Consider the following 26,255-nt stretch of genomic DNA (forward strand, 5'->3'; position numbering starts at 1 on the left):
TTAAGTAAAAAAAAATAGCATGTGATAAAAATATTTTCTTGATTGTGGGGCAAACTTCAATAATCAAAAGAAAAGGAAAATTCTTTTACCATATGATTTAAATGGATTTCATTGAGGCAATGAGCCAAATGCATCTTATTGCATTCTGAAGATGGCATTATAAATTAATTTATATTTATAATATAGATAAGAATTTTCAAGTTGCTTTTTATGATTAGTCTCTTTCTTTCTTTTTTATATTTTTCCTCATTCAAAGTTATAGACTTAATCATGTGTTATAAAATAACTTATTTTAATCTTATACAATTATATTATTGATATATTTTTTATTTTTTTAACTATTAAATTTTTAAATATAAAAATTAATTAAATTAAATTTTTATAAAATCTCTAAGAGGATAATATTTTATTTTTTATAAATTTTAATGGATATATGAGTATTTTCATATAGGGGCTCTCATTTTTTATATTAAATAGTGTATATATATAAATAATCAAATATTTAGATTTTCTTAATATAATTAATTATTACTTTAACTCAAATTTATAATTTTAAAGATGATTATAGTATTAATAAATTAAAATTAATTAATCTATTATAATTTTTATATTATCTTTATTATTTTAATAAAATATTCTAACGGCAAAAAATATTAAAATCTCTGCTGCAAGCTGCAAATAACCGCAGCGAATAAAAACCTCATAATCCAGACAAGATAGAAAAATAGCACGGGAGCAGAAACTCGTGGTGGGCCCAACGAGTATCCAATTATTTATTACAAGAAGAACATCTCGCGTTTTCTCTCGGAAGTAAAAAAGAATAAGTCGCGAAACTTAGACCCCAAAGAAGATAAGTTGAATGTGACCAACGAGAATGTGAGTGGCAATTGAAGTAATAAATCGTGAATCAAAAGGGCATTTAATTAAAGAGAAAGGTCCAAAGATTCCATTCCTCCTGCTCTCCTGCAATTGAAGCTACAAATGCTGTGCAAGTCGCTTTGAGTGCTCTAATCCAAACAAAACCACTTTCCGTTTAATTCTTTTTTTAATTAAATAGAAATAAATCTCTCTCTCTCCATCTCATTGGAGACACTGCTTCTCTTTCTCTTGGTTCTCTCTCTTCTGAGCGTTTCCTTTTAGGTTCTCCGTTACTGAAATCGAGATTTTCAGCTCTGATTTAGAGGTAATCCATATCATTATCAATCTGATTAACTTTTCACTTTCCAATCTTTCGAGTTTGTTCTTTCTTCTTTTCGGATTGGATCTTTGATTTCATGTTCTTGAACACTGAACTGTGCATCAAACTTAATTTCTAGTGAAGTTCTTGTTTATTAGATCGAGTTGTTATGTTATTCGAAATTGAATAATCGAGTATGCATGCATGAGCGGCGTTATGGTTTTCTAGTTTTCTTCGTTCATTTCTTATCTGCTTTGATCTTTTTTTTTTTAGTTTTTTTATTCAAATTTAAAATAGGTCTAATTAAAGAACTCGTGATCGTTTGATTACTTGTTTCTCTTTTTCTTTTATGCCTTTTGGTTAATCATAAGTTCAGAACTTTTCTTTATCTTTCTGCAGATTGGTATTGCAGAACATTGGTGAAGCTTTCTGAAGAAGACTAGACGGGGAAAGCGAACCATAAAAGAGAAATTTCCTGGTAAATAATTCTATTTTTCTTTTTTTTTTTTTACCTGACTTATTGGTAGCTTTCAAGAGCGGAAAAAACAACAAATAGTAATTAAAGGTTTTAAAACGGATTTTCTTGTCTTTTAAATCCCTATTTTAGCAATGGTTATCCGGTACTGGATAGCTGCTGGGGAAGGCGGCTGTATGCGCTGAAGCCAATCTCCACCGGAGGTGAAATTCACGCGCGGTGGTCCCCGCGACGTCCCGTTGTTGGCATTTCCACTTATGGGGTTTTTTTTATTATTTAAATTTTTTTCTTTACGAAAACAGGAAATAACAAGGAAAAAAAAAAAAACCAGCTCACTTATTTTTCGATATAAGCTGTCATTTTCTGGTCTTTAAAAAAAAAAAAAATCCCCAGTGCTAATGAGGTGGCGGCAGATCTACAGTCGCGCTGTGGTTAAACTTAGTCACGAGGCTGTTAATTAATTTGGAAGGAATTTGTTTGATGATACTATGTTTTGTCATCCTTCATTACTCCTAAATTTAATAAATGGAATATCTTTTTTGGTTCCTTCCCTTTTTCTTTCAGAGCATCAGAATATCTGAAGTGCATACACTCCATGAGTGGGCTGGCTACTAGACTAATGACTTTATGAACCAATATTACTATTGGATCTTATATTTAAAAAATCATGTTCTATTATTGGACATGTTATTAATAGTAATGAGGTTTCCCTTGAAAAGAAAAGAAAAAGTATCGAGTGTTTGACAATCTCTTACCCTTTGTTTTGATCCTTAATTGAGCAAGGAAAATGATCAGAAACCAAAAAGGAGAAATGAAAAAAATCTTTTCTATTGTTTGTTTGGATACTTTATTAAAATAGAAGAGAAATGGAATTTCTCTCTTAACAAAATTATTTAATTACTATGAATTTATGGTTTTATTATTATATGATGTTAAGGGTATATAATTAATTTTAATATAAATGGTGTCAAGTCGCTCCATTTCCCTCCATTTCACTCTAAATGGAGAGAAATATTTTGGATTAATGAAGGGAAACTGGAAAATATAATTTCCCTTTATTTCTTATTTCTTTACTCTATTTGCTATCTAAACAAAGGAAATTTGTGAAATTATATTCCTTTTCTTTTTTCTTCTCTCCATTATCGAAACAAAAAGATCAGTTGAAGATCTCACAAGAAGGAAAAGAAAAGCTAGGATCCAAAACTGAAATGGGCTAAAGTGGAATAAGGTACTGGTAGTCGATGGCAGAGAATAACAACTTTATTTATAATAGTTTCATGGTGCATTTTCGAGTTGTACAATGTCATGTTTTCTGAAAGCCATGTATCAATTCAAGAGATTTTGTTTGTCCTTTAGTTTCAACCTCCAATGGAACAACAATATTCTATGCCTAGATAGATTGTAACCACTTTCTTTTGGTCATGGAAGTAGTTGAATTTGAACTTTTATCTAAGCTTCATTAGTCGATAAATATTCAGTTGGATACCTAGTTGTCAGAAGGTTAGCCATAAGTTCTTCGATGATGGATATTGCAAAAGGAATCTTACCTATCTAATAACATTACTGCATAAGCATTATTTCATCATTACAGTACAATTTTTGCATGAACTGGCTTCTTGGAGCTTTGCCATTTTCTCTGAAAACATACCCGTGTCAAATTTGACAAATTCTGAATAAGCTACTGTGCACTGATTATGGAGTTCTGAGATATAAAAAATTATATCCATGTCATGCTTTGCAGATTTTAAAATTTTGGGTGCAAGATGACTCCTTGTCTTAATGTTCTTGACAAGGAAAACTAATTGAAAATTCAAAGAGAAGATGACAAGGCGGCGGTGGAGAGAGTCTATAAAATCATTCTTTGGTAGTCATATTGATTCAGAGCAAGATGAACAGCTAAAAGGCACTAAAACAGGTGATTTCTTCTATCAGTGACTTCATTAAAGAAATTTTTTTGAGGTTATGACGATGGCCTAACTTTTCATTCTAAATTTTGCAAAAATGGCTTTGTTAAGAGTGGGAAAGTTAAAAGTTAATGCACAATGATTAATTTTGGTTACTTTTTTAAAATTCAGATATAAACATTTCCTTGCCATGAATAGTGTAAAGAAGTCTTCTGTTTTCTGCAGAAATTGAGAACAAAGTAAAGAAGATCTTGAAGCTTCTCAAAGAGGAAGACGTCGAAGAAAATGATGGGCTCTCAGTAGAAAACTCCAAAAAAGAACCTCTGGTTGAGCTAATTGAGGATTTCCACAAACATTACCAATTGCTTTATGAACAATATGATCATCTGACTGGAGAGCTAAGAAAGAAATTTCATGGGAAACAAGGAGCAGAGACCTCTTCATCGAGCTCAGACTCAGAATCTGATTATTCTTCCAAAGACAAAGGAAGTAAAAATGGAAAACTCGAAAGTGAATATCAGAAGATAACAGATGTCATAAAGCAAGAACTTGAAATGAAAAATCTAGAAGTTGCAGAACTGAAGGGTAAGTTTACTGCTACCACTGAAGAAAAGGAAGCTTTAAATTTGGAACATCAGACAGCTTTAAGCAAAATACAAGCAGCAGAGGAGATCAGTAAAAAGTTGAAGTTTGAAGTTGAAAGACTAGATGTGGAGAAAGAAAAACTTTTGGTTGAGAATGGAGAGTTGAAGCAAAACCTTGATGCTTCTGGCAATATAGAAGCAGAACTGACCAAGAGATTGGAGGAGATGAGCAAAGAGAAGGATAACTTGATTGTGGAGAAAGAGAATGCTATTAGAAGGATTGAGGAAGGAGAGAAAACAATAGAAGAGTTAAAAATTGTTGCTAATCAACTGCAAGAAGAGAAGGTAGTTCTTGGGCAAGAACTAGAAAGTTCCAGAGCAGAAGTTGCCAGTATGAAGCAGCAACTAGAATATGAAGAGTTGCAAGTGTCAGATTTAAGCCAAAAATTGACACATTCTGATGAAGAAAATAAATCTCTTGCCTCGTCAATTTTGGTACAGAATTCAAGATTGGAAGATATGACCAGAGAGAAAGACAACCTGCTAATGGAGAAAGAGACTGCTGTGAGAAGAATTGAAGAGATAGAGAAGACTATTGAAGACTTAAGAACCTTGGCTGATCGATTGCAGGATGAGAAAACAACGCTGGGGCAAGAAATAGAAACTGTTAGAGAGGAACTTTCCAGCAGGAAGCAGCAAATGGAATCTACAGAGCAGATGGTATCAGTTCTTAATCACAGTTTGGAAGTTGCTGATGAAGAAAAAGTAATTCTTGGGCAAGAACTAGAAAGTTTTAGAGCAGAAGTTGCCAGCATTAAGCAGCAACTAGAATCTGCAGAGCTGCAAGTGTCAGATTTAAGCCAAAAGTTGACACATTCTGAGGAAGAAAATAAATCTCTTACCTCGTCAATTTTGGTTCTGAATTCAAGATTGGAAGATATGACTAGAGAGAAAGACAATGTGCTCACGGAGAAGGAGACTGCTGTGGGAAGAATTGAAGAGGTAGAGAAGACTATTGAAGAATTAAGAACCTCGGCTGATCGATTGCAGGATGAGAAAACAACGCTGGGGCAAGAGATAGAAACTGTTAGAGAGGAACTTTCCAGCAGGAAGCAGCAAATGGAATCTACAGAGCAGATGGTATCAGATCTTAGTCACAGTTTGGAAGTTGCTGATGAAGAGAAGGTAGTCCTTGGGCAAGAAATAGAAAGTTTTAGAGCAGAAGTTGCTAGTATGAAGCAGCAACTAGAATCTGCCGAGATGCAAGTTTCAGAGTTAAGCCAAAAATTGACACATTCTGAGGAAGAAAATAAATCTCTTACCTCGTCAATTTTGGTACAGAATTCAAGATTGGAAGATATGACTAGAGAGAAAGACAGCCTGCTCACAGAGAAAGAGACTGCTTTGAGAAGAATTGAAGAGATAGAGAAGACCATTGAAGACTTGAGAACCTTGGCTGATCAATTGCAGGATGAGAAAACAAGGCTGGGGCAAGAAATAGAAACTCTTAGAGAGGAACTTTCCAGCAGGACGCAGCAACTGGAATCTACAGAGCAGATGATATCAGATCTTAATCACAGTTTGGAAGTTGCTGATGAAGAGAAGGTAGTCCTTGGGCAAGAAATAGAAAGTTTTAGAGCAGAAGTTGCTAGTATGAAGCAGCTACTAGAATCTGCCGAGATGCAAGTTTCAGAGTTAAGCCAAAAATTGACACATTCTGAGGAAGAAAATAAATCTCTTACCTCGTCAATTTTGGTACAGAATTCAAGATTGGAAGATATGACTAGAGAGAAAGACAGCCTGCTCACAGAGAAAGAGACTGCTTTGAGAAGAATTGAAGAGATAGAGAAGACCATTGAAGACTTGAGAACCTTGACTGATCAATTGCAGGATGAGAAAACAAGGCTGGGGCAAGAAATAGAAACTCTTAGAGAGGAACTTTCCAGCAGGACGCAGCAACTGGAATCTACAGAGCAGATGATATTAGATCTTAATCACGGTTTGGAAGTTGCTGACGAAGAAAAGGTAGTTCTTGGCCAAGAACTAGAAACTTTTAGAGCAGAATTTGCCAGTATGAAGCAGCAACTAGAATATGCAGAGTTGCAAGTGTCAGATTTAAGCCAAAAATTGACACATTCTAAGGAAGAAAATAAATCTCTTACCTCGTCAATTTTGGTACAGGATTCAAGATTGGAAGATATGACTAGAGAGAAAGACAGCCTGCTCACAGAGAAAGAGACTGCTTTGAGAAGAATTGAAGAGATAGAGAAGACCACTGAGGACTTGAGAATCTTGGCTGGTCAATTGCAGGATGAGAAAACAAGGCTGGGGCAAGAAATAGAAATTCTTAGAGAGGAACTTTCCAGCAGGAGGCAGCAACTGGAATCTACAGAGCAGATGATATCAGATCTTAATCACAGTTTGGAAGTTGCTGACAAAGAAAAGGTTGTTCTTGGGCAAGAACTAGAAAGTTTTAGAGCAGAATTTGCCAGTATTAAGCAGCAACTAGAATCTGCAGAGCTGCAAGTGTCAGATTTAAGCCAAAAATTGACACATTCTGAGGAAGAAAATAAATCTCTTACCTCATCAATATTGGTACAGAATTCAAGATTGGAAGGTATGACTAGAGAGAAAGACAACATGCTCATGGAGAAAGAGACTGCTGTGAGAAGAATTGATGAGATAGAGAAGACTATTGAAGACTTAAGAACCTTGGCTGATCGATTGCAGGACGAGAAAATAATACTGGGGCAAGAAATAGAAACTCTCAGAGAGGAACTTTCCAGCAAGAAGCAGCAACTGGAATCTGCAGAGCAAAAGTTATCAGATCTTAATCACAGTTTGGAAGTTGCTTGTGAAGAGAATGCTTCTCTAACCTTAAAAGTTTCAGAAATTTCAAATGAGATTCAGCTGGCACATAATACAATACCAGAACTCCTGTCTGAATCAGGTCAACTAAAGGAGAAATTGATTGAGAAGGAAAGGGAGTTATCATCTCTTGCAGAGACGCACAAGGCACATGGTAATGAATCATCAGCTCAGATAGAGCAATTAAAGGCTCAAGTGACTGGCCTGGAACTGGAGCTGGAGTCATTGAGAGCCCAGAATAGAGATATGGAGGTGCAGATTGACAGCAAAGTGTCTGAAGTAAAAGGAGTGAAAGAAGATAACTTAATACTAAAGGCCCAAATTTCAGAACTTGAAATGATGTCAAAAGAGAGAGGAGATGAACTGTCTGCTCTCACAAAGAAACTTGATGTTAATGAGAAAGAATCATTGTCTAGAGTCGAAAGCCTGACATCACAAGTCAACACTCTTCTAGCAGACTTGGAATCTTTACACACACAGAAAGCAGAGTTGGAAGAACATATGATAATTAAGGGAAATGAAGCATCAATTCAAGTCAAGGGTCTCATAGATCAAGTTAGTGAGTTACAACAGCAACTGGAGTCCTTGCAAAATGAGAAAGCTGAACTGGAAGTGCAACTGGAGAAAAAAACTCAAGAAACTTTCCTGGTTCAGCTTCAGATGGAAAATCTGAAAGAGGAGATAGCACACAAGACTGAAGATTATCAGAGAATGCTTGGGGAGAGAGAAAACTTGACAGTGCAAATGAAAAATCTGGAATTGGAGGTGGAGAATTTACACAACCAGAAAATTGATCTTGAAGAGCAAGTAAGAACTGAAATCAAAGAAAGGGGGACGTTAGAAGAGGAAATGCTGGGGTTACAGAATAAAATTTTTGAATTGGAAAGAACATCAACAGAGAGAGGGCTAGAGTTCTCTGCGCTCCAGGAGCGACAAGAAAAAGGAGAGACTGAAGCTTCTGCTCAGATAATGGCCTTAACTTTACAGGCTGACAATCTGCAACTGGAATTAGATTCCTTACTGGCTGAGAAAAATCAATTGCAGTTGCAGCTTGAGAAAGAGAAACAAATATTTTCAGAAAGCCAGACAGAAATGGAAAATCAGAAGTCTCAGTTCATAAGCAAAATTGCAGATCAGCAAAAAATGCTGGCGGAACAGGAGGAGGCATACAAGAAGCTGAGTGAGGAGTACAAGCAAGTGGAAGGTTGGTTCCAGGAGAGCAAGGAAAATCTCAAAGCAGTTGAAAGGAAAGTAGAAGAAATGGCAGAAGAATTCCAGAAGAATACTGATTCCAAAGATCAGATAGTTGCTGAAATGGAAGAAACAATTGAGGACCTGAAAAGAGATCTTGAAGTAAAAGGAGATGATTTGAATACGTTGGTTGAGAATGTCCGCAATATTGAAGTTAAGCTCCGGTTGTCGAACCAGAAGCTCCGGGTCACGGAACAATTACTAGCTGAGAAGGAAGAGAGCTCTAGGAAAGCAGAAGCAAGTTATCAGCAAGAGCTGAGAGTGCTGGAGGAAAGGATTGCTACGTTGTCTGGGATAATAGCTGCTACCAATGAAGCTTGTAAGAGGATGGTCACAGATATTTCAGTGAAAGTAAACGGTACTTTGACAGGAGTAGAAGCTTTGACCCAAAAATTTGAAGAGGAATGTGACAACAATGTACAGTGTATTTTGGGAATGTCAAATGAGATTCAGATTGCAAAAAATAGGCTAATAGAGATGAAGAATGAGAAGAGACAACTTGGACAAGAAGTAGGCGATCTAGTACTGCAACTGCAAGTTACAAAAGAACGGGAATCAGCATTGAGAGAGAAGGTTGAACAACTAGAGATCAAGGTGAAAAAGGATGAAGGGGAGATAGATAACTTAACTATAGCTGTCAACCAATTGGAGGAAAAGTTGGCAGCATCAGAGAAGTTGATGAAAGAGAGGGATGAAAGTATATTAGACCTGGGAGAGGAGAAGAGGGAGGCAATAAGGCAGCTGTGCTTGTGGATTGATTATCACCGCAGCCGCTGTGATTATCTCAGAGAAATTCTGTCGAAGATGCCTGTGAGAGGCCAGAGGGTGGCTTAGAAATCGATATTTCTTATCCCTGTACATTCAACTGGGTATTTTGTGGCATATAATGTTTTCATTGCTTCATTTTTTATAAAGGCATTGTGAATGTCAACATATTTAGGTGATGGTTGAACGTTACTAGTTATCATATATCGTAAGGCTTGCTTGCATTCGATTCATTGTATAGAATTCATTGTCTTGCTTTGGTTTGTGCTTGAAAATATAGTTGCAAATTGTGCTTCAACATGCTATATTATTGTTCAAAAGTTTATTAAAGAACAGAATAAATGGCAAAATACCAGATGATGGCTTCCTTTATAATCCCGCACTTTTTTTTCAAGTGTTCTATGGGTGATTGCAATTTCCAATTTTTAGTTCGTCATATTCATTAAATTTCATTTTTTTTCCGCTTGTGATAATCCTCTACTAATTCTAATTCACTAATAGCACAAGCTCCTACGAGCGCAAACCTAAAAGAAAATCTAAAATATAACGGACAGAAACTATTCTAGTCAAATGGTTCCTTTCAGATTAACAAAAGCACCCATTATTATACAAGATATCTCTTTTAATCATAATTAGAGCACATTAAATTAATATATATATATATATATATATATTTATATATATATATATATAGAGAGAGAGAGAGAGAGAGAGAGAGAACCAAAAACCTAAAAAATATGAAATTCTATTTGATAAAGTAGTCATAATCACATATAGAAGTGGGTAAAGCGTAAATTTTAATTCTCTAGAAACCTATTGGAATGCACACACTTCCTTTATTACCTTAGCATGAAATTCTATTTGACAGTGCATCGCTTCCTCGCAAATACTTCCTTTATTACCTTAGCAGATGTGAAAAGAAATCTAAGAACTAATAAGGATTAAATTTGGGCTTCTAAAATTCCTCGCTAGCTGGATATGAGATAAACTAATGACCACCTCCTAATGTTCCTTTCTTCTCTTGCGACAGAATTTCAAATGTTTCTTAGAATTCCTCTTGCTTCAGTCGGATACCCTCACCTCAACTCCAAGAACTTCCTTCACCAACTCATACGTCACAAATGCAATTGCTATGGACGGGACCACCTAAAAAAAATAAGAAAAAGAAATAATATTTCCATGCTTGACAATCTCCTTTACAATCCCACTTTTATACAGTGCAATATGTTCTTTTCATTTATAGGAAAAGAATTAATAGATCAGTGTCAACTAAATGCATGCAAACAATTAAAAATGGGAAAGGGAAATCTCTTAGCTAACAACAATTTACCATAATACGGCAGTAAAACTAATCTATTATAAGAAAGCACACTGACCTTCATTGAATTGGGGACCAAGCCTTTATACAGTGCTCCAAATCCCTCATGCCGAACTGTTTTCCTGAAGGCATCAACCATACCAGCATATTCAAGAGGCGCTTTACTCTTCCCATCACCAATGACAACTGAAGCAGCATCCTTCCAGCCTACCATTTGCATTCTTCGCCGTATAACATCAAGAGGGTAAGCAACTGTCTGGCCAACAGTTCCGGCAGCTGCTCCACATGCAAGCCTTGTTGTCACTCCCAACTCATTGTCTTGAACTAGTCCAAAAGGATTGGATTTGAGTAACCAGTCTTTCAGGGATTCATACACAGCAAAGTTTAGACCCACATATGGTATCTACAAGAATCACAACACATTTAGACACTTCAGTAAAGATCAAATATTGCATGATTGTACGTTCAACAGGAAAAAAAAAAGATTAGAAAGCATGACCTAAGAGAGGAACCAGAAACTTCAGTTCTGATCCCACCAGAAATGGAACCTAAAACTAAGACAGAAGTCTGCTTGCATCAAATGTCGAATTTTACAGTGCACACGCACAATAAATGATAAATGAAAAGGCATAGAAATCTAGTTGATTTACTCACTACTCCTATGACAGAAGGCAGCCATCCTTTGTATAAAGCCCGAGGACCTTCTTCCTTGAGGACTGTTGTAAGAGCATGAAAGATTCCCTTGTACTGGCGAGGAGACTTTTCTGTCTACAAATAAAATTAAATTGTAAGGACAAACTTAAGCTATCATACGCTGAGATGCAAAGGACTTCGCCACACCCGCAAATCACCCACAAAGTGTATGTCCCATAAATCTATCCCCAAACAATACCTGGACAGTTAGCCGTCCCCGAACCATGTCCATTGGGTAAGTTGCAGACATGGCAATAATTCCAGCACATGCACCAGCTCCAAGACGTAAAAGAGGAGTAAGCTGAGCATCATCTGTAAGAGAGCATGGCTACATAAACAAATAAATAACTTAAAAGAGTCTTATCATGAACATTATCACCATGCAAGCACATAAAATCAATGATTCAGCTATTTACACTAACCCAATGGATTGTCATTGCTAACAAATCATGCAGCCAAACAGCACTCATCAACATCATAGTCCCATTTACTATGCTTATTTTGACATTAAATAATGCATACATCACACACACACACACACACACACACACACACACACACACACACGCACACGCACAAAAAGGCATGCACATTTAAAAAAAAAATGCACACAACGTACCAAAAAAGAAAAGAAAATAGAAAGTTTAATGCATGTACAGCAGATGGAAAATCAGGACAAGAATTTAACAGGTGGCTAGATATAAATAATGATCAAATAGGAAAATAACAAATGATTTCTACCTCAAGGAATATTTACGAGTATAATTGAGTAATCTAAGCAAGGAAATATAGGAATGGTCATACCATTTCCAGTTTGCTGCCTATAAATATATAGTATGCGTCTGTCCACAAAAAGTGAGAGAGAATAGAAGGTTAATTTGGCAGAATAAAACCACAGATTGAAGATGAAAGGAAAATAAAAACCTTGATATTTTTCATTTAAAAATGTGGATCACAACATGCAATGTAAATGAAAGCTTAGAAGTTGAAAACTATTAGAACTGCAAAGAATGAAGCAACAAAGCATACTTGGATGCTTCCTCGTAACTAAAGAACTTGACTGCTGAATTTGGAATAATGCGAGCACAATTAGTGCCATTGCCTTTAAACATTCCTCTGAAACCTTCAGTTCTCCATATGTATTTCAAGCCCTGAATTGTACCATTGTATTTTATACTGTGTGGATTTTGAACCTGTATATTCCAAAAGTAAAACCTATTACTCTGATTAAAAGGCATGGGAACACCATAAAAATTAAACACATCCCTAATGCCATAGTAATTTTGCCTAATACTCTCTCTCTCTCTCTCTCCACAACCGTAACATATGCAAAGGTCCAGGTTATTGGAAGTATTTTCTTCAATGGAAAAATTCAGTGTGTAATTTAATGTAATTGCTCACTGTATTTAAATAAAACTAAATAGAAAAACCATAATAAAAAACTACCTGGAGAAGAATTTTTAATCTTTCCAAGGGAGCAACAGCAGTACGTGATCTGAAAGGTAGATTACATGTCATGCATTTAGAATAAAGAAATATTGCAAACAGTAAAATTCAGAGGCTAAAGCTGAGTAAGAATTTGCATATTTAATATTGAAGCAGTAGAAAATCCTCCATTCAAAATTCCTACTTAGCCACATACACACAAGCAAGACCCTTCTAACAAATAACCTTGCATATGCACAATAATAGTACAAGAAAATACAAAGGAAGAAAATGGATGCCAATACATAAACTAAATTTTCATTGAATGGAACTTTGTTCAGCAAACCTTGAATTTACAGTTAACTGTAAAGCAAGTTTTCCCAAGATAGACCCCCCAAAAAAGAAAAGAAAAAAGAAAGAAAGAAACCAAGTAAAAGTAACGACAAAAGTAAAGGACATACTTTTAAGTTTTAAGAACGCCAAAATTAGAAGGTCTCTCATATATTCAGAAGATTCTGCAAGCATAGTCCATTAATAACTAGAGTTGCAGCTACCTCTATGGTCTACTCCAGCCATCATTGAAAAAAGAAAAATCTCGCTGCTACTGCAGACAAGAGGTTCTCCATGGAACTACCAAATTCCACTTTAACCGAAATTTAATTAAAATTGCACCAAAACTTTCTTGATCATCAGGAAGACAAATCAGGGGATACAGAAAACAAAGAAATGGTTATCAATTATTCAAAAGAACCCACATCGATTCAACAAGCAAATTAAATTAGCAGATATAAATTAAAGTTGAACAATTCATTCAAAATTTATCATAAATAACAATTATTTTTTAAAACTGCATTGACAAAAAGCTATTATTTTTAACTTGTATAACCAAAAAAAAAAAACTTAACAAAACTAACTGAAAAGAGTTGCATGATGCAAAATCATAGCAAGAGCAGAAATCAATAAGTAACCAGATAATATGAACGAAAACAAAATAACAAAGGCATAAAAAATGAAAAAAAAAAATTGAAAGCGAAGAAACAGATAGATCAAACCAGAGAGAAAGCAAGAAAACAGCAGAACTTACACTCCTCCAGCGACTCCACCAGCAATTAAGGACTTGGATATACTGAGAAGGGCGTAACTTGGCGCCTTAACCCCTTCTCTTGCTAGCTTCGCCTCCTCAGCCAGATTCACGATCGTCGAAACTGCAGAGTCTCCAGTCTTCACGTCCTCTGATGCCATCGCCGGAATCCTAAGTCAAACTTCCGGCGTTGTCTGCTGCTATTCCGGCGGCTCTTATTCACTGGAGAGATGGAGGCGTTGGCCGGAGAGAGAGAGAGAGAGAGAGAGAGATAGCGAGAAAGAGAATATTATTTAATCGTTAATAAAATTAGGTTATTTATTGATAACCCTAACCCGCAGGCGAGGTTACTATAGTCATACGGTGTTTTATCGTTGCTCTGTGCCGCTGGCCAGGGTGTTGTGTCTTCTGAAGAAAAGGAAACGATTACAATAGGGCGTCACGTTTTTTTTTTTTTTTTTAATTAACTATCTCAGCCATTTTTATATGTGGCATTAGATTTTATAGGCTAATACTTTATTTTTATAAAATTATATTAATAATTTATTAGATTATTTTTTTATTTCACTTAATTATTTATTATATAAATATAATAAAATATATTATATTTAATAAAGATAAATAATAAAATTAAAAAATTAATTAATATTCTTTTATTTTTTAAATATTTTTTTAAAAAAATTTAAATGTGACAAATAAAAATAAAAGGAGATAATATATATTTTTTATAAATTTGATTAAGATTAAGTTGAAAAAATTATAAAATATATTTGATAGATTAAAAAATAGTACAATATATATTAAAATTTTATAAAATTTAATTTTTTTATTTCATATTTACAAAGAAAAATGTTAATTCTTTCTAATTTAAAAATTATTTAAAAAAATAAATCAAACATGATTGTATCAAATTTAATTGAGTTTTTTTTTTAATATAAATAACTTATTTCAAATGAAGGATTATTTTTAGCATGAATTTTTTTTAAATAAAAATTTTTAGAAGTTAGAAAAATTAAATTTTTTAAATTATTTGGATTCTAAATATGGGAATTGACACAAAAAAATTAATTAAAATAAATTTTTATAAAATTTTATTTTGGGTTAAAATATAATTTTTCATAAATTATATAGAATATGTAATTGTTGTTATTATTATGAGTAATAGTATACATATATTAAATATGTTCAATAATTTTTCATACATTAATAATTTTATTGTATTCAATTAATATGAAAGAATATATTCCATCCAAAAAAAGGGAGAATAACTTTAAGAGTTAGGTGTCAAATGCAGTGGAGATTAATAGATAAAAAAATACTTTTTAAAAATATTATTTTAAATATGAAAATAAAATTAAAATATTTAATTATTCTAAAGTTTAGGTAGTGTTTAATATAAATAAATTTTATAAAATTTACTTATAAATATAAAATTTTAGTATTTAATTTAAATAAGAATTTTATTTAAAATTCTTAATAATTAATTTTATAAAATTTGTTACAGCTAAATTAAATTCCATCAAAATTAATAAAATTTGTAAATAAATTTTAAACTTAAAATTAAATATATTCAAGTGACAAAATTATCTTCTTATTATGTATTATTTTATTTTATTTATTCTAAATATAAAATTAATTTTATTTGAAATAAATTTTATACTTAATATAAAATATACTAAATAAATAAATTTATTTATAAATAAATTCTATCATGAAATTCATTTACAAATGAAATAAATTTTACTCTTGAACTGAATTAAATAGAGTCTTGTAGTTAAAATACATTATATTTAATTTGTTAAATAATATAATTTGGATTTAAAATATGATCTAAAGTGGTATTAGAATAATAATCAAATGCAAAATTCAAAGATTCATACTCCAAACATAACCTAATTAGATTAGATGATTAATGGGAAATAAAAAAAAAAATTTGATTGACAGTGATGATGTCAAGATAAGGTTTTGTTTTCATCTAAGGTGTCAAAATCTCTCTGGAAGCCCAAAGCAGCGCCTGAGTGTCACGGGGCCACTTCCTAGCTCGGACAGTAGTCTCGTGCGGCGCCTAGACTTCCACTCAATCTAGGCCAGCCTACTCGTATTCAATGACTTTTTCTCTTATAGAGGAACTTAAATACTCTTGTCGAGGGTTTCCCAGGGATCTAGCACAGTAATTGAGCATTGATATTCCTTGTAGTATGATGTCGCCCTTCATCGTATACATCCATAAGCATCGTCTGAAAGCAAGGCAATAAGCATCATCCGACCGTATGGCTGAACCCAAAGTCAATGTATAATATTTGTTCTCCTATACCAAGTAGCATCATTGGCCCTTATATCGAGCAGCATTGTCGACCTCATATGGAAACCTCGGGCCTAGGAGAGACAAGCACTATAAGCCCCTCGGCCTTGTAGTGTCCATGAAGCTCCTTCTTCATGGAGACACCGAGCTCCTATCTCTCGAGAGCACGATGCCCGCCGCCTAGTACAATGAGTACGTAGGGAGCTCACTTAGAGTCACGCCCTTGCGCTAGTGACCCCGGGGACGGTGGAGAGCTTGACACCAAACTTAGCAACTAGCTGGGCCCGACCGTGCTCACCAGTGGCCAACTAGTCACACTCCCTTAAAGAGCATTAGGAACATAGTGACCTCTGGCAGGAGGAGACATCAGTATGTCTCAGTGGTTACACCCCTATGCACTTTTCCATATTTATAAAAGTGTCCGCCAAACTTATCATTCTCATCAATTGTGCCCTTACACCATCTCATAGGTCTACGATTTGGCTGGGTTTGGCCAATCCTCACTGGGTAACGGGCTGTCCCCCTTACATTCTCCCCCACTTAGATAATTGATGTCCTCATTGATTTGCCTCGAACATCTCCTGTTGAACAAAGCTCTCCTGAACATCTTGTGCCTCTCCATGGTATTCACCATGTTGAACAAAGCTCTCCCAAACATCTTGTGCCTCTTCAAATCTTTCATCATATCTGGTTCTCACATATTGATCTCATGATTCCCTTATGTATCTTCATATGAACTTGTGTGTGTCTTCATACACCTTCTTCATATCATCCTCATGTTAGGATTGTGGCATGGTTACCCCACTCGATCAATGATGGAATGGCTGCCCCGCTTGATTAATAATGACATTACCATTTTCTTCCTTGTGACATTCTCCCCCACTTAGATACTCGACAACCCTGTCGACTATCGCTGTTGTTGTCGTGGCATTGCATTCCAGCGAGTTCTCACTTTGATGGATCTGTTCAATCATCTGCATACTCCCCTACTTAATTCTTCATATCTCATGTTGTGATGGTTCCTCTGATGCTTCATTTCTTTGTATTGTGATTAACACGCCTCCACATGAATATCCTCAGCCTTCAGTAAGTTATTCTTGTAGCTTTGCCTTATAGTTGCGCCATCGTAAGTACCTCACAAAATAATCAAAATATAAACTAGTAGTGTTATACATGAACTCAAGCATAAGGAAGTAATAGTATTTCATTTCGGAGCTATGCTATAATATTATAGTTGCCAATAATGAACAACATAGTCATCATGTAAATGAATAGAGAAACTTACACATTACCAATTTCGTGTATCACCACGTTCCTCTCTGGAACTCTCATTATGCTCGTGGGACCCATTGCTCATGCTAGTTTTGCTCTCATTTCCTACTGCACACCCATTGTTCGTACACCCATCTCTTTATGCTTCTGCCTATCAACGATCAATAATTCTAGGCTACCGATCGCTTCTGTTCGCTCTGTTATCTTCCTGTTTTGTTTTAATTCATCTTGGGCACCACAAATGAGTTTTGCATTCATGTTCTCTTGAGGTCTCCACCTTTTGGCTACCTCTCATCTTCTAATTAGGATGTGGTTGATATCTCGAAGGGATACCATATTGCTTATGATTGCACTCTCCACCTACAAAATTTCCACCAGATTGCATCGAGAGACTTCTCTTATCCCACATGCTTCTCATTTTAGTTTCCTCGGTGAAAAACACATATACACGACTGCCACAATCATTAAGCTTATCTCATTATCGCAATCTAAATGCTTGGCCATCACAATTGCTTAGATCTTCCACAGATGTCTATAACTCTATTTAACAACACTATCATCATAATTGTGATCCCAAGATCATTCGTTTGCCCATAACTCAATTTCACTTGACAAGCGCTTCGTCATCTCTATGTGTTCTCACTTCATAGGTATTTAAGGTGGCCTCAAGCTCTATTAGCACACCCATTTATCATAGAGTCATTACCGTCTCCTTAAAAGATTATATCTAATGAGGTGTGCAGCCCTCCATACGTGGTATCACCACTTTTATCACAATGTGGCTCTCATCACCACCATCTCGCATTTTAAGATTGTTTTGGCAAGCTTTTTCTCATATAAGCTACTACCATCAGCATTATGACCTAGTTACCAGTACTAGGCATTCAAAACTTTGAGTTTTATATGAATATTCGGGCTACCGTTTGTCAACACAACTTCATAGTGCTTACACTATAACACTCCCGTTTGCATAGCCTGGTAGATTTCACTGTTCCGGTGACCGGTGTTGGTTCGGACAATTAAGGGGATTAGAACCATACTTAAGACAACTAGAGAAACCATAAACACAAATAATTAGTAATGTTCAATTAGTTAAGTATAAAAAAGAAAAACAGAACATTTCGTATGAAAGAAATTAGACCAAATTATGGACTTAACTCGATCAAATTACTAAATGAAGTTGGACCAAAAATCTGCTAGAACCATAGTTGCAGTATGAGCGATTACGTGAGCGATCGTATTTTGGCTATAACTTGAGCTACAAAACTCCGATTGGGGTGATCCAAAAATGAGAATACACTTAAGACAATAAGAAACATTTTCTATGAAGTAAGTTTTGCCAAATTCCAACAGTAGATTGACCAATGGAACAGTGCAACTTCGAAGCACCAAAACCGAAAATTGGCAATTTTGCCAAAATGACCTAAGCTTTGAGAAAATGACCAAAACCAACAAGTTTAGTGACCAAAATGTGGTATGTGGGTGAAGTTGGAATTTCCATACCTATTAAGCCTTAGAAAGTCAACTATTTGACTTGAATAGTGCAGTGAATAGTAACCCGAAACACAAAATTTAAAGAACGTCGAATTTAGCATGTTAGAGCTAGGTAATTGTGAAGCTAAATTTATTTTGGATTTATGTTAAGTTCTAGTACTAAAACATTGTAAAATTGTGTGTTTTAGTTGAAAAACCCGAGGAACCGAGTCAAGGCTAAGGGACGACTCGTTTGAGGTTTGTGCACAATAAACCCTATTTAAGCATTTTATCCTTGAAAATTTGATTTAGTACGCATTATGAATTTATGAACTTTTGTGTTGCCACCTTGTGATCAAATTGTAACTTTGGAAATTGATTTAATTTTTGTATGCAATATTTGAATGAAATATTTGAAATGGATTTTTGATTCACACTTAGCATGACAGTTACTTATTATTCCTCCTCCATTTATGGGGTTGGGATCGTTTATTTTCCTCCCTCTCTGGCTTGCCAGTTGAGGTTGTAGATCGAATGAGTACTCATTAGCTAGCTAGCCACCTCCCTCATTGATTTCGATTAATGGGGTTGAGATTGCTTTGTCGTGGTGTACAACACGGCATTGATCGGAAATTTTGTGTCATTGCTTAAGTTGTGTATGACTTTGGCAACACTGTGTTTATGAAATTGTTTGACTAAACCGTGTTTAATAGATTATTTGACAAAGTGATGTTATTATGAACTTTAATATTTGTGAAATGTGATTGAGAAACATTTAAATTGTGTTTGGCAATGAATGATTTATTTATTACATTTTAAATTTTTATTGTGCACCACTGAGTATTTTTATACTCAGCGATAGCTTATTTTGCTGTCTCAGATAAGAGCAAGGAGAAAGCAGCAGAGTGAGCTGCTGTTAAATCGAGGACTACTCTGATCATTTTGTACGGGTATTATTTTATACCCTTGCAGATAATATTGATACAAATATAGAAATGTTATTTGTATCAATGTAGTTGAGCAGTTGTAAATAAATTGTAACAATATTATTTTGGATTTTCTTCTGTAAATTTAATATTTGTACATATGAATTTCCTACTTTATGTTTTGTGAATGAAATTATTAAATATTCTGAGTTGAAAATTTTGATTTGGATTGTGAAACTGTTTTGGAATGAATTGATTTGAGTTGAATTGTGAATTATTGAAGGTTGGGAGTTGTGAAATATTTTTGGAAGTACTTTTTATAGGTCTTTGAAGAACTGGTTTCTCAAAATATAGAGGGAACTCTGTCAAAATTTTTATAAAATTTGCGGCAAAACTAAAATGGACAAAAATTTTTATTTGTATTTAAACTTGAATAAATGGTTTTAAATTCTTATCAAAATGCTCACCACTTCCAAAATGTAAGAAAATCGTTTTAAAATCCCTTGTAGGGTACTTAATGGGTTATCGGTAGGTGAAGTTCGGTAGTTCATTAAGTATTCTACGGGATCATGTTATGCCTTACGGAGGGGTAAGGTGTGACATACAAGGACAATTGAGCCTCCGCCCTTTCTCGTGTTACCACAAGCCAACTCGTTACCTCCGAAGTTGGATCTTAGGTTCTATACCCTTTCTAGGCTTATCGTAAGCCAATTTAATTTCTATGCAACAGGATTTAGGATCCACCTGTCCCTTTTCCGAATTTATCTCGTAGCTGATTTTACTTCAGCAGCTCTTAGCATTTATTGCCTCGTAATTAAATGAGATTCAATAGAATCCACGCATAATCCAAACTTGCCATCAATGGCACGCAACGACCGTCTCGTCTCAAGTTGCACTCTAGCAATAGTTTAACTTTCTATGTTATCCATAGAATAGCAACATTCTTATTTCAAGGGACTCAATACATTTCTCATCCTTCATTTGAAGGTTATAGTAGCCAACAACAATGGTTATTCTCCAGGGGAGAAAACAACCGTCTCAATATCAATTAAGGGTATTTTGAAGGCTTTCATAGCCAATAAGTAGTTCCAAAATTCTGGCTCTTAACCCAATTAAGGTAAGACACCATCTCAATGAGGTACGCCAACAATTCCACAACTCCTGGGGATAACACACCCCATATATCGAAAGACTTCCATAGTCTATTATCAATTCACAATCGTCTTATCAATCCTTGGGCCTTACTCATCCCCACACATCTCGCAGACTTTCACAGTCTTTTAAGCAATCTCGAGTATTGTATCTCATCACCCGACAAGGGTCATTCACCATCTCAATGGCTTTAGGACTACCATTTGCCCCATATTTTCTAATGTTTTCTCAATATCGATCGTTTCATTTTTGTCCGATCAAAGTCTCAAATGATGTTACTCGCTCAGCAAATGTCATTTGCCTATTTCGTGCAAAGTTTTGCCAATGTAATCATCCTTTGTATCGATAATCCCCAATTGGTGCACTACACTTTTGTAGATTAACTCTTAAGGACTCAACAACATTAAGAATACTCATTTGCACAATATATCACTCATACATTGTGCATGCCACAATATGTTTCTAATAAGGACATCATGTCCTTCACCCATTTCATGGTTATGCACTCCGCTCACCCTTTCTCAAGGTGAACACACAGTTAGCTTTCATCGCTTTATTTAACAACCATCGCATTCCATCATTTCTCTTTACTTTTATATCTCATATGCATCACACCATCGAAGGTTTCTTAAGGGAGGTATGGATTATTATCCATCGCGAGCACTGACCTTGCTCTGATACCAACTGTTACGGGGCCACTTCCTAGCTCGGATAGTAGTTCTGTGCGGCACCTAGACTTTCATCCAATCTAGGCCAGTTTACTCGTATTCAAAGACTTTTCCTCTTATAGAGGAACTCAAATACTCTTATCGAGGGTCTTCCGAGTATCTAGCCCAGTAATTGAGCATTGATATTCCTTGTAGCATGATGTCGCCCTTCATTGTGTACATCCACAAGCATCGTCCGAAAGCAAGGCAATAAGCATCATCCGACTGTATGGCCGAACCCAAAGCCAATGTATAATATTTGTTTCCCAATACCGAGTAACATCATTAGCCCTTATACCGAGCAGCATTGTCGGCCTTATATGGAAACTTCAGGCCTAGGAGAGATGCGCACTACAAGCCCCTCAGCCTTGTAGTGTCCATGAAGCTCCTTCTTCATGGAGACACCGAGCTCCTATCTCTCGAGAGCACGATACCTGCCTCCTAGTACAATGAGTACGTAAGGAGCTCACTTAGAGTCACTGTTGACCCCGTGTAGCTCAAAATGAGCATTGATTTTGATGATAACAAAACTCAAAGGGAATCTATCTAACCCAACTTAAAAGTGATGTGTAGATTATTTGTCTTATTAATTCTTGAAGTTGCAAGGATACTCAAAGGCATTTCAAGACAAATTCAAAATGAGAAAAGGACAAGACTATGGAAGCCAAGACTCAAAGAAAAGGTATGAAAGCCATAGTATTAAGGAGTGAGTCTTAGGTCTTTTGTGAAAAGGATAGATGAGAATTTAGTCATATGGAGCTCAAAGATGAAATTTTATTTCCTGATTACTTTTTCTCATCATGACCTTGGATACTACCATTGAAATATTTTTAAGGTCTAAATCATTTGACATTGCAAGTTGAGATATGCAGCTGTTGACTTAGTTTGCTAACTAGTTTGCTAAATTTTTTAGTTTGCTAATGAGTTTGCTAAAAATTTTAGTTTACTAACCATTTTACTGATTGCTCCTAAAATTTCATTAGTTTGCTAATTTATCAGAGCTGCTCAACTTCGCACAAAAGGACAAAATAACGGCTATTTTGTCTTGGGCAGTGTGTATAACGTTCCAAAAGGGTTTCAAACGGTCTAAAATGATTTGGGACTATAAATACACATTCTTTACTTCATTTACACTTAATGAAAGCCTACATTTGAACTCCAACATTGATTTTTCATTTATTGCTTTCATTCAAGAGCTTTAAAGATTTTGAGCTTCCATTGGCAAATCAACTCATCTCTTCTTTATAGTTTGATTTGTATTGGGTAAGAGTGAGTGTTACAATATTGAATTGCATTTAAGAGAGGTTGTACAAGCACCTATTGAAGCTTGAGAGAGAAAGTGCTTGTGATAGCACTTGTGAAGGTTTCAAGCTACCTTGGTAAAAGCTTGGTTTTGAAAAGTTGTAAAGGGCTTTTGGTCTCTTGCCTTCAAAAGAGCAAATAGTGGAGAGAAGACTCAAAGAGGGTTCTTTGAGAGAGTGGATGTAGGCTAGTTAAGCTGAACCACTATAAAAATCGTTGTGTTTGATCTCTCTAACCTTGACCTCCTTATTTTTATGCAATTTAAATTTTTCTTGCTATACATGATATTGAATGTTGCTTGAATAGATTGAGTTGATAAATTTGTGGATATATTGAGTGATTTGAGAAATTAGTTATTCATTGTATGGTGCATGCTTTGTTAGTTATTGTCATATACATTGATTGAGGCTTGAATTGCAACTTAGGAACACATTGTTGAAGCACATATTACTTTCATTTTATATAGAGAAACACCTAGTTTAACAAAGCCGCAATTTTTCATTAGGCTATAAGCAAGGGCCGAAAAATTATTAAAGTCCAATTTACCCCCCTCTTGGACTATTTTGGGACAACAAATTGATATCAGAGCTTGTCTCTCTTGCTTAGGGTCTTACAACCTTAGAGTGATCCATAATGGCTAGTTCATCTAGTAATTCTGCCGGTATACCCGCACCATTAGTTGAAGGCTACTCAATCACTAGACCACCACTCTTCAATGGCACTAATTATTCATTTTGGAAAGTAAGAATGAGAAATTTCATACAATCTGTAGATATTGATGCATGGAGAATTATTAAAAATGTTCCACATGTTCCTCAAAAGAATGGTCCAGGAACTACAAAGGTTCCAAAACTTGAAGATGAATATGATGACAATGATTGGAAGAAAATTTCTATAAATGCTAAAGCCATTAATATTTTGCATTGCTCACTTGACCTAAATGAATACAATCGTGTTTCAGGATGTCAATCTGCTAAGGAAATTTGGGATAAGCTTGAAGTGACTTATGAAGGAACTGATGTTGTTAAAGAGTCCAAAGCAAACCTTCTTATTCGAGATTATGAGTTGTTTGAAATGAGGCCAGGAGAATCAATTGCAGATATGAGTACATGGTTTACTGATCTTGTGAATCTTCTCAAAGTGCTTGGTAAGAGATTTGAGGAAGCTGAACTTGTGAAGAAAATTCTTAGATCACTTCCAAAATCTTGGGAAGCAAAGACTACAGTTATCCAAGATACCAAGGATTTTAAAACTTTCACCTATGATGAACTCATTGGCTCTCTCATTGCACATGAGATGGTATATAAGAAAGATGAAGTTGAAAATGAGCAAAAGAAGAAGAAAAGCATTGCTCTCAAGTCAAACAAGGATGAAGATAAGAAGAAAGGAGTTGCATTCAAAGTTGACTCAAGTGACAACTCAAATGCTTCAAGTGATGATGATGATGAAATTGTTATGCTTGCAAGAAAATTCAAAAGAGCTTTCAAGAAGGGAGGAAGCAAATACAAGAAATTCTTGAAAAAGTATACTCCCAAGGATAGACACTTCAAAGATTCAAAAGAAGAAATTGTATGTTATGAGTGTCACAAACCTGGACATATCAAGCCCAAATGTCCATTGCTCAAAAAGAAGAAAGGAAAAGAAGATAGGAGCAAGAAAGCTATGAAAGTAGTTTGGAGCAACAGTGAAGAATCTTCAAATGATGAATCAAGTGACAAAGAGACTGCTCTTCTTTGTATGATGGCACTTGAGGAAAAAGTTGAGAGTTCACAAAAGGAAGAAGAAAGTGACAATGAGGTAAATTCTTATGAATCTCCTAATGTAGAAGAACTTGAACTTGCATTTGCTAGAGTATATGATGAGTATAGAAATTATAAGAGAAAGTGCACTAAGATGAATTTAGAAATTGAATCATTGAGATCACAAAATATTGCCATGTCCAATGTGTATAAAGAAAATGAATTTTACAAAGGACAAATCGCTTTGTTTAAAGAACTAGACTTAGAGTTGAAAACCTCAAAAGAAACTTGTGAAATGCTCATTGAGAAAAATAAAGTTCTTGAAGCTAAAGTAGAGTCTTTGACAAATGATTTGGCAAAATTTACAAAAGGAAAAGAAACTCTAGATGTACTTCTTGGAAACCAAAGAATTTCAAATGAGAAATATGGAATTGGTTTTGATGGTTTCATGAACTATGACAAGTACAAGAATCATTTCATTAAAGCATCTACATCCTCCTTGCCTAATGTTACATGTTATTATTGCAATAAAAGAGGTCATATGATTAGTTCGTGTGCATTTAGGAAAGGTCATCTTAAGGTAAAGAAGGTATGGGTACCAAAGGGAACCTTACCTAAGGTCACTAACCCCCAAGGACCCAAAGTTGCTTGGGTACCTAAAGTTCAATGATTAAATTTCAGGTTTGTTTCAAAGGGATGAAGGAAAGTGAAAAATGGTACATAGATAGTGGTTGTTCAAAGCACATGACTGGTGAAAAGGACAAGTTTTCAAAAATCACAATGAAAGATGGAGGATATGTAAAATTTGGAGATAAAGGGAAAGGAAAAATAATTGGAAATGACACAATTGGAACCAAACCTTGTATTGAAGATGTTTCACTTGTTGAAGGTTTGAAATACAACTTGCTAAGTGTAAGCCAACTCTGTGATAAAGGTTTTGAGGTAAAGTTTACTTCTTCTCTATGTACAATTAATAACTTAGATAATGATACATTGTTCATTGCAAATAGATCAAATAATGTTTACTTGCTTGACATGAATAATTTTGAAACTAATCATGATACATGTCTAGTATCTCTTGATAACTCTAGTTATTTGTGGCATAGAAGACTAGGTCATGCAAGCATGCATACACTCTCAAAATTGTCTAAGAAAGAACTTGTTAATGGTCTTCCTAAGATTAATTATGAAAATGAATTTCAATGTAGAGCATGTGCACTAGGAAAGTATACTAGAGCATCTTTTAAATCTAAAAATATTGTGTCTATCACTAGGCCACTAGAATTGCTTCATCTTGATTTATTTGGACCCGTAACTCCTACCAGTCTTGGTGGAAAGTCATATGCTTTAGTTATTGTTGATGACTATTCAAGATATACATGGACATTTTTCCTTGCTCACAAAGATGAAACTTTTGAAAAATTCACCTCTTTTAGTAAAATGATTCAAAATGAAAAAGGCTTTTGCATCTCATCTATAAGAAGTGACCATGGAACTGAATTTGAAAATCACTTATTTGAGAAATATTGTGATAAACATGGAATCAATCATAATTTTTCAGCTCCTAGAACACCACAACAAAATGGGGTAGTGGAAAGGAAAAATAGGACTTTGCAAGAAATGACTAGAACTATGTTAAGTGAAAATAATTTGCCAAAATACTTTTGGGCTGAAGCTGTTAATACATCTTGCTATGTGTTGAATAGAGTTTTGATTAGACCAATTTTGAAAAAGACCCCCTATGAGCTATGGAAAGGAAGGAAACCAAATATCTCATATTTCAAAGCATTTGGTTGTAAGTGCTATATTTTAAATAACAAGAAGGATAACTTAAAGAAATT

At 34.9% G+C, this 26,255-nt stretch overlaps 2 protein-coding genes across 2 annotated transcripts; one reads left to right on the forward strand and one right to left on the reverse strand.

Moving 5' to 3' along the window:
- The first annotated feature begins 997 nt into the window (after nucleotides 1–997).
- Nucleotides 998–9,257, forward strand: LOC110656301 (COP1-interactive protein 1). Its single transcript, XM_021812985.2, has 4 exons — nucleotides 998–1,183; nucleotides 1,577–1,655; nucleotides 3,394–3,567; nucleotides 3,782–9,257. The coding sequence occupies exons 3-4, from the start codon at nucleotides 3,474–3,476 to the stop codon at nucleotides 9,091–9,093; spliced, it is 5,406 nt and encodes a 1,801-aa protein (XP_021668677.2). The 5' UTR covers nucleotides 998–1,183; nucleotides 1,577–1,655; nucleotides 3,394–3,473; the 3' UTR covers nucleotides 9,094–9,257.
- Nucleotides 9,258–9,753: 496 nt separating this feature from the next.
- Nucleotides 9,754–13,982, reverse strand: LOC110656302 (mitochondrial adenine nucleotide transporter ADNT1). The gene is made up of 8 exons (XM_058138072.1): nucleotides 13,545–13,982; nucleotides 12,482–12,530; nucleotides 12,065–12,228; nucleotides 11,840–11,877; nucleotides 11,235–11,347; nucleotides 10,997–11,110; nucleotides 10,401–10,745; nucleotides 9,754–10,170 (listed from the first exon to the last, which is right to left on the reverse strand). Exons 1-8 carry the CDS (start codon nucleotides 13,700–13,702, stop codon nucleotides 10,087–10,089), a joined length of 1,065 nt encoding a protein of 354 aa, XP_057994055.1. The 5' UTR covers nucleotides 13,703–13,982; the 3' UTR covers nucleotides 9,754–10,086.
- Between the last annotated feature and the right edge of the window lie 12,273 nt (nucleotides 13,983–26,255).

The sequence above is a fragment of the Hevea brasiliensis genome, chromosome 16 (assembly GCF_030052815.1).
Source record: "Hevea brasiliensis isolate MT/VB/25A 57/8 chromosome 16, ASM3005281v1, whole genome shotgun sequence".
Lineage (NCBI taxonomy): Eukaryota > Viridiplantae > Streptophyta > Magnoliopsida > Malpighiales > Euphorbiaceae > Hevea > Hevea brasiliensis.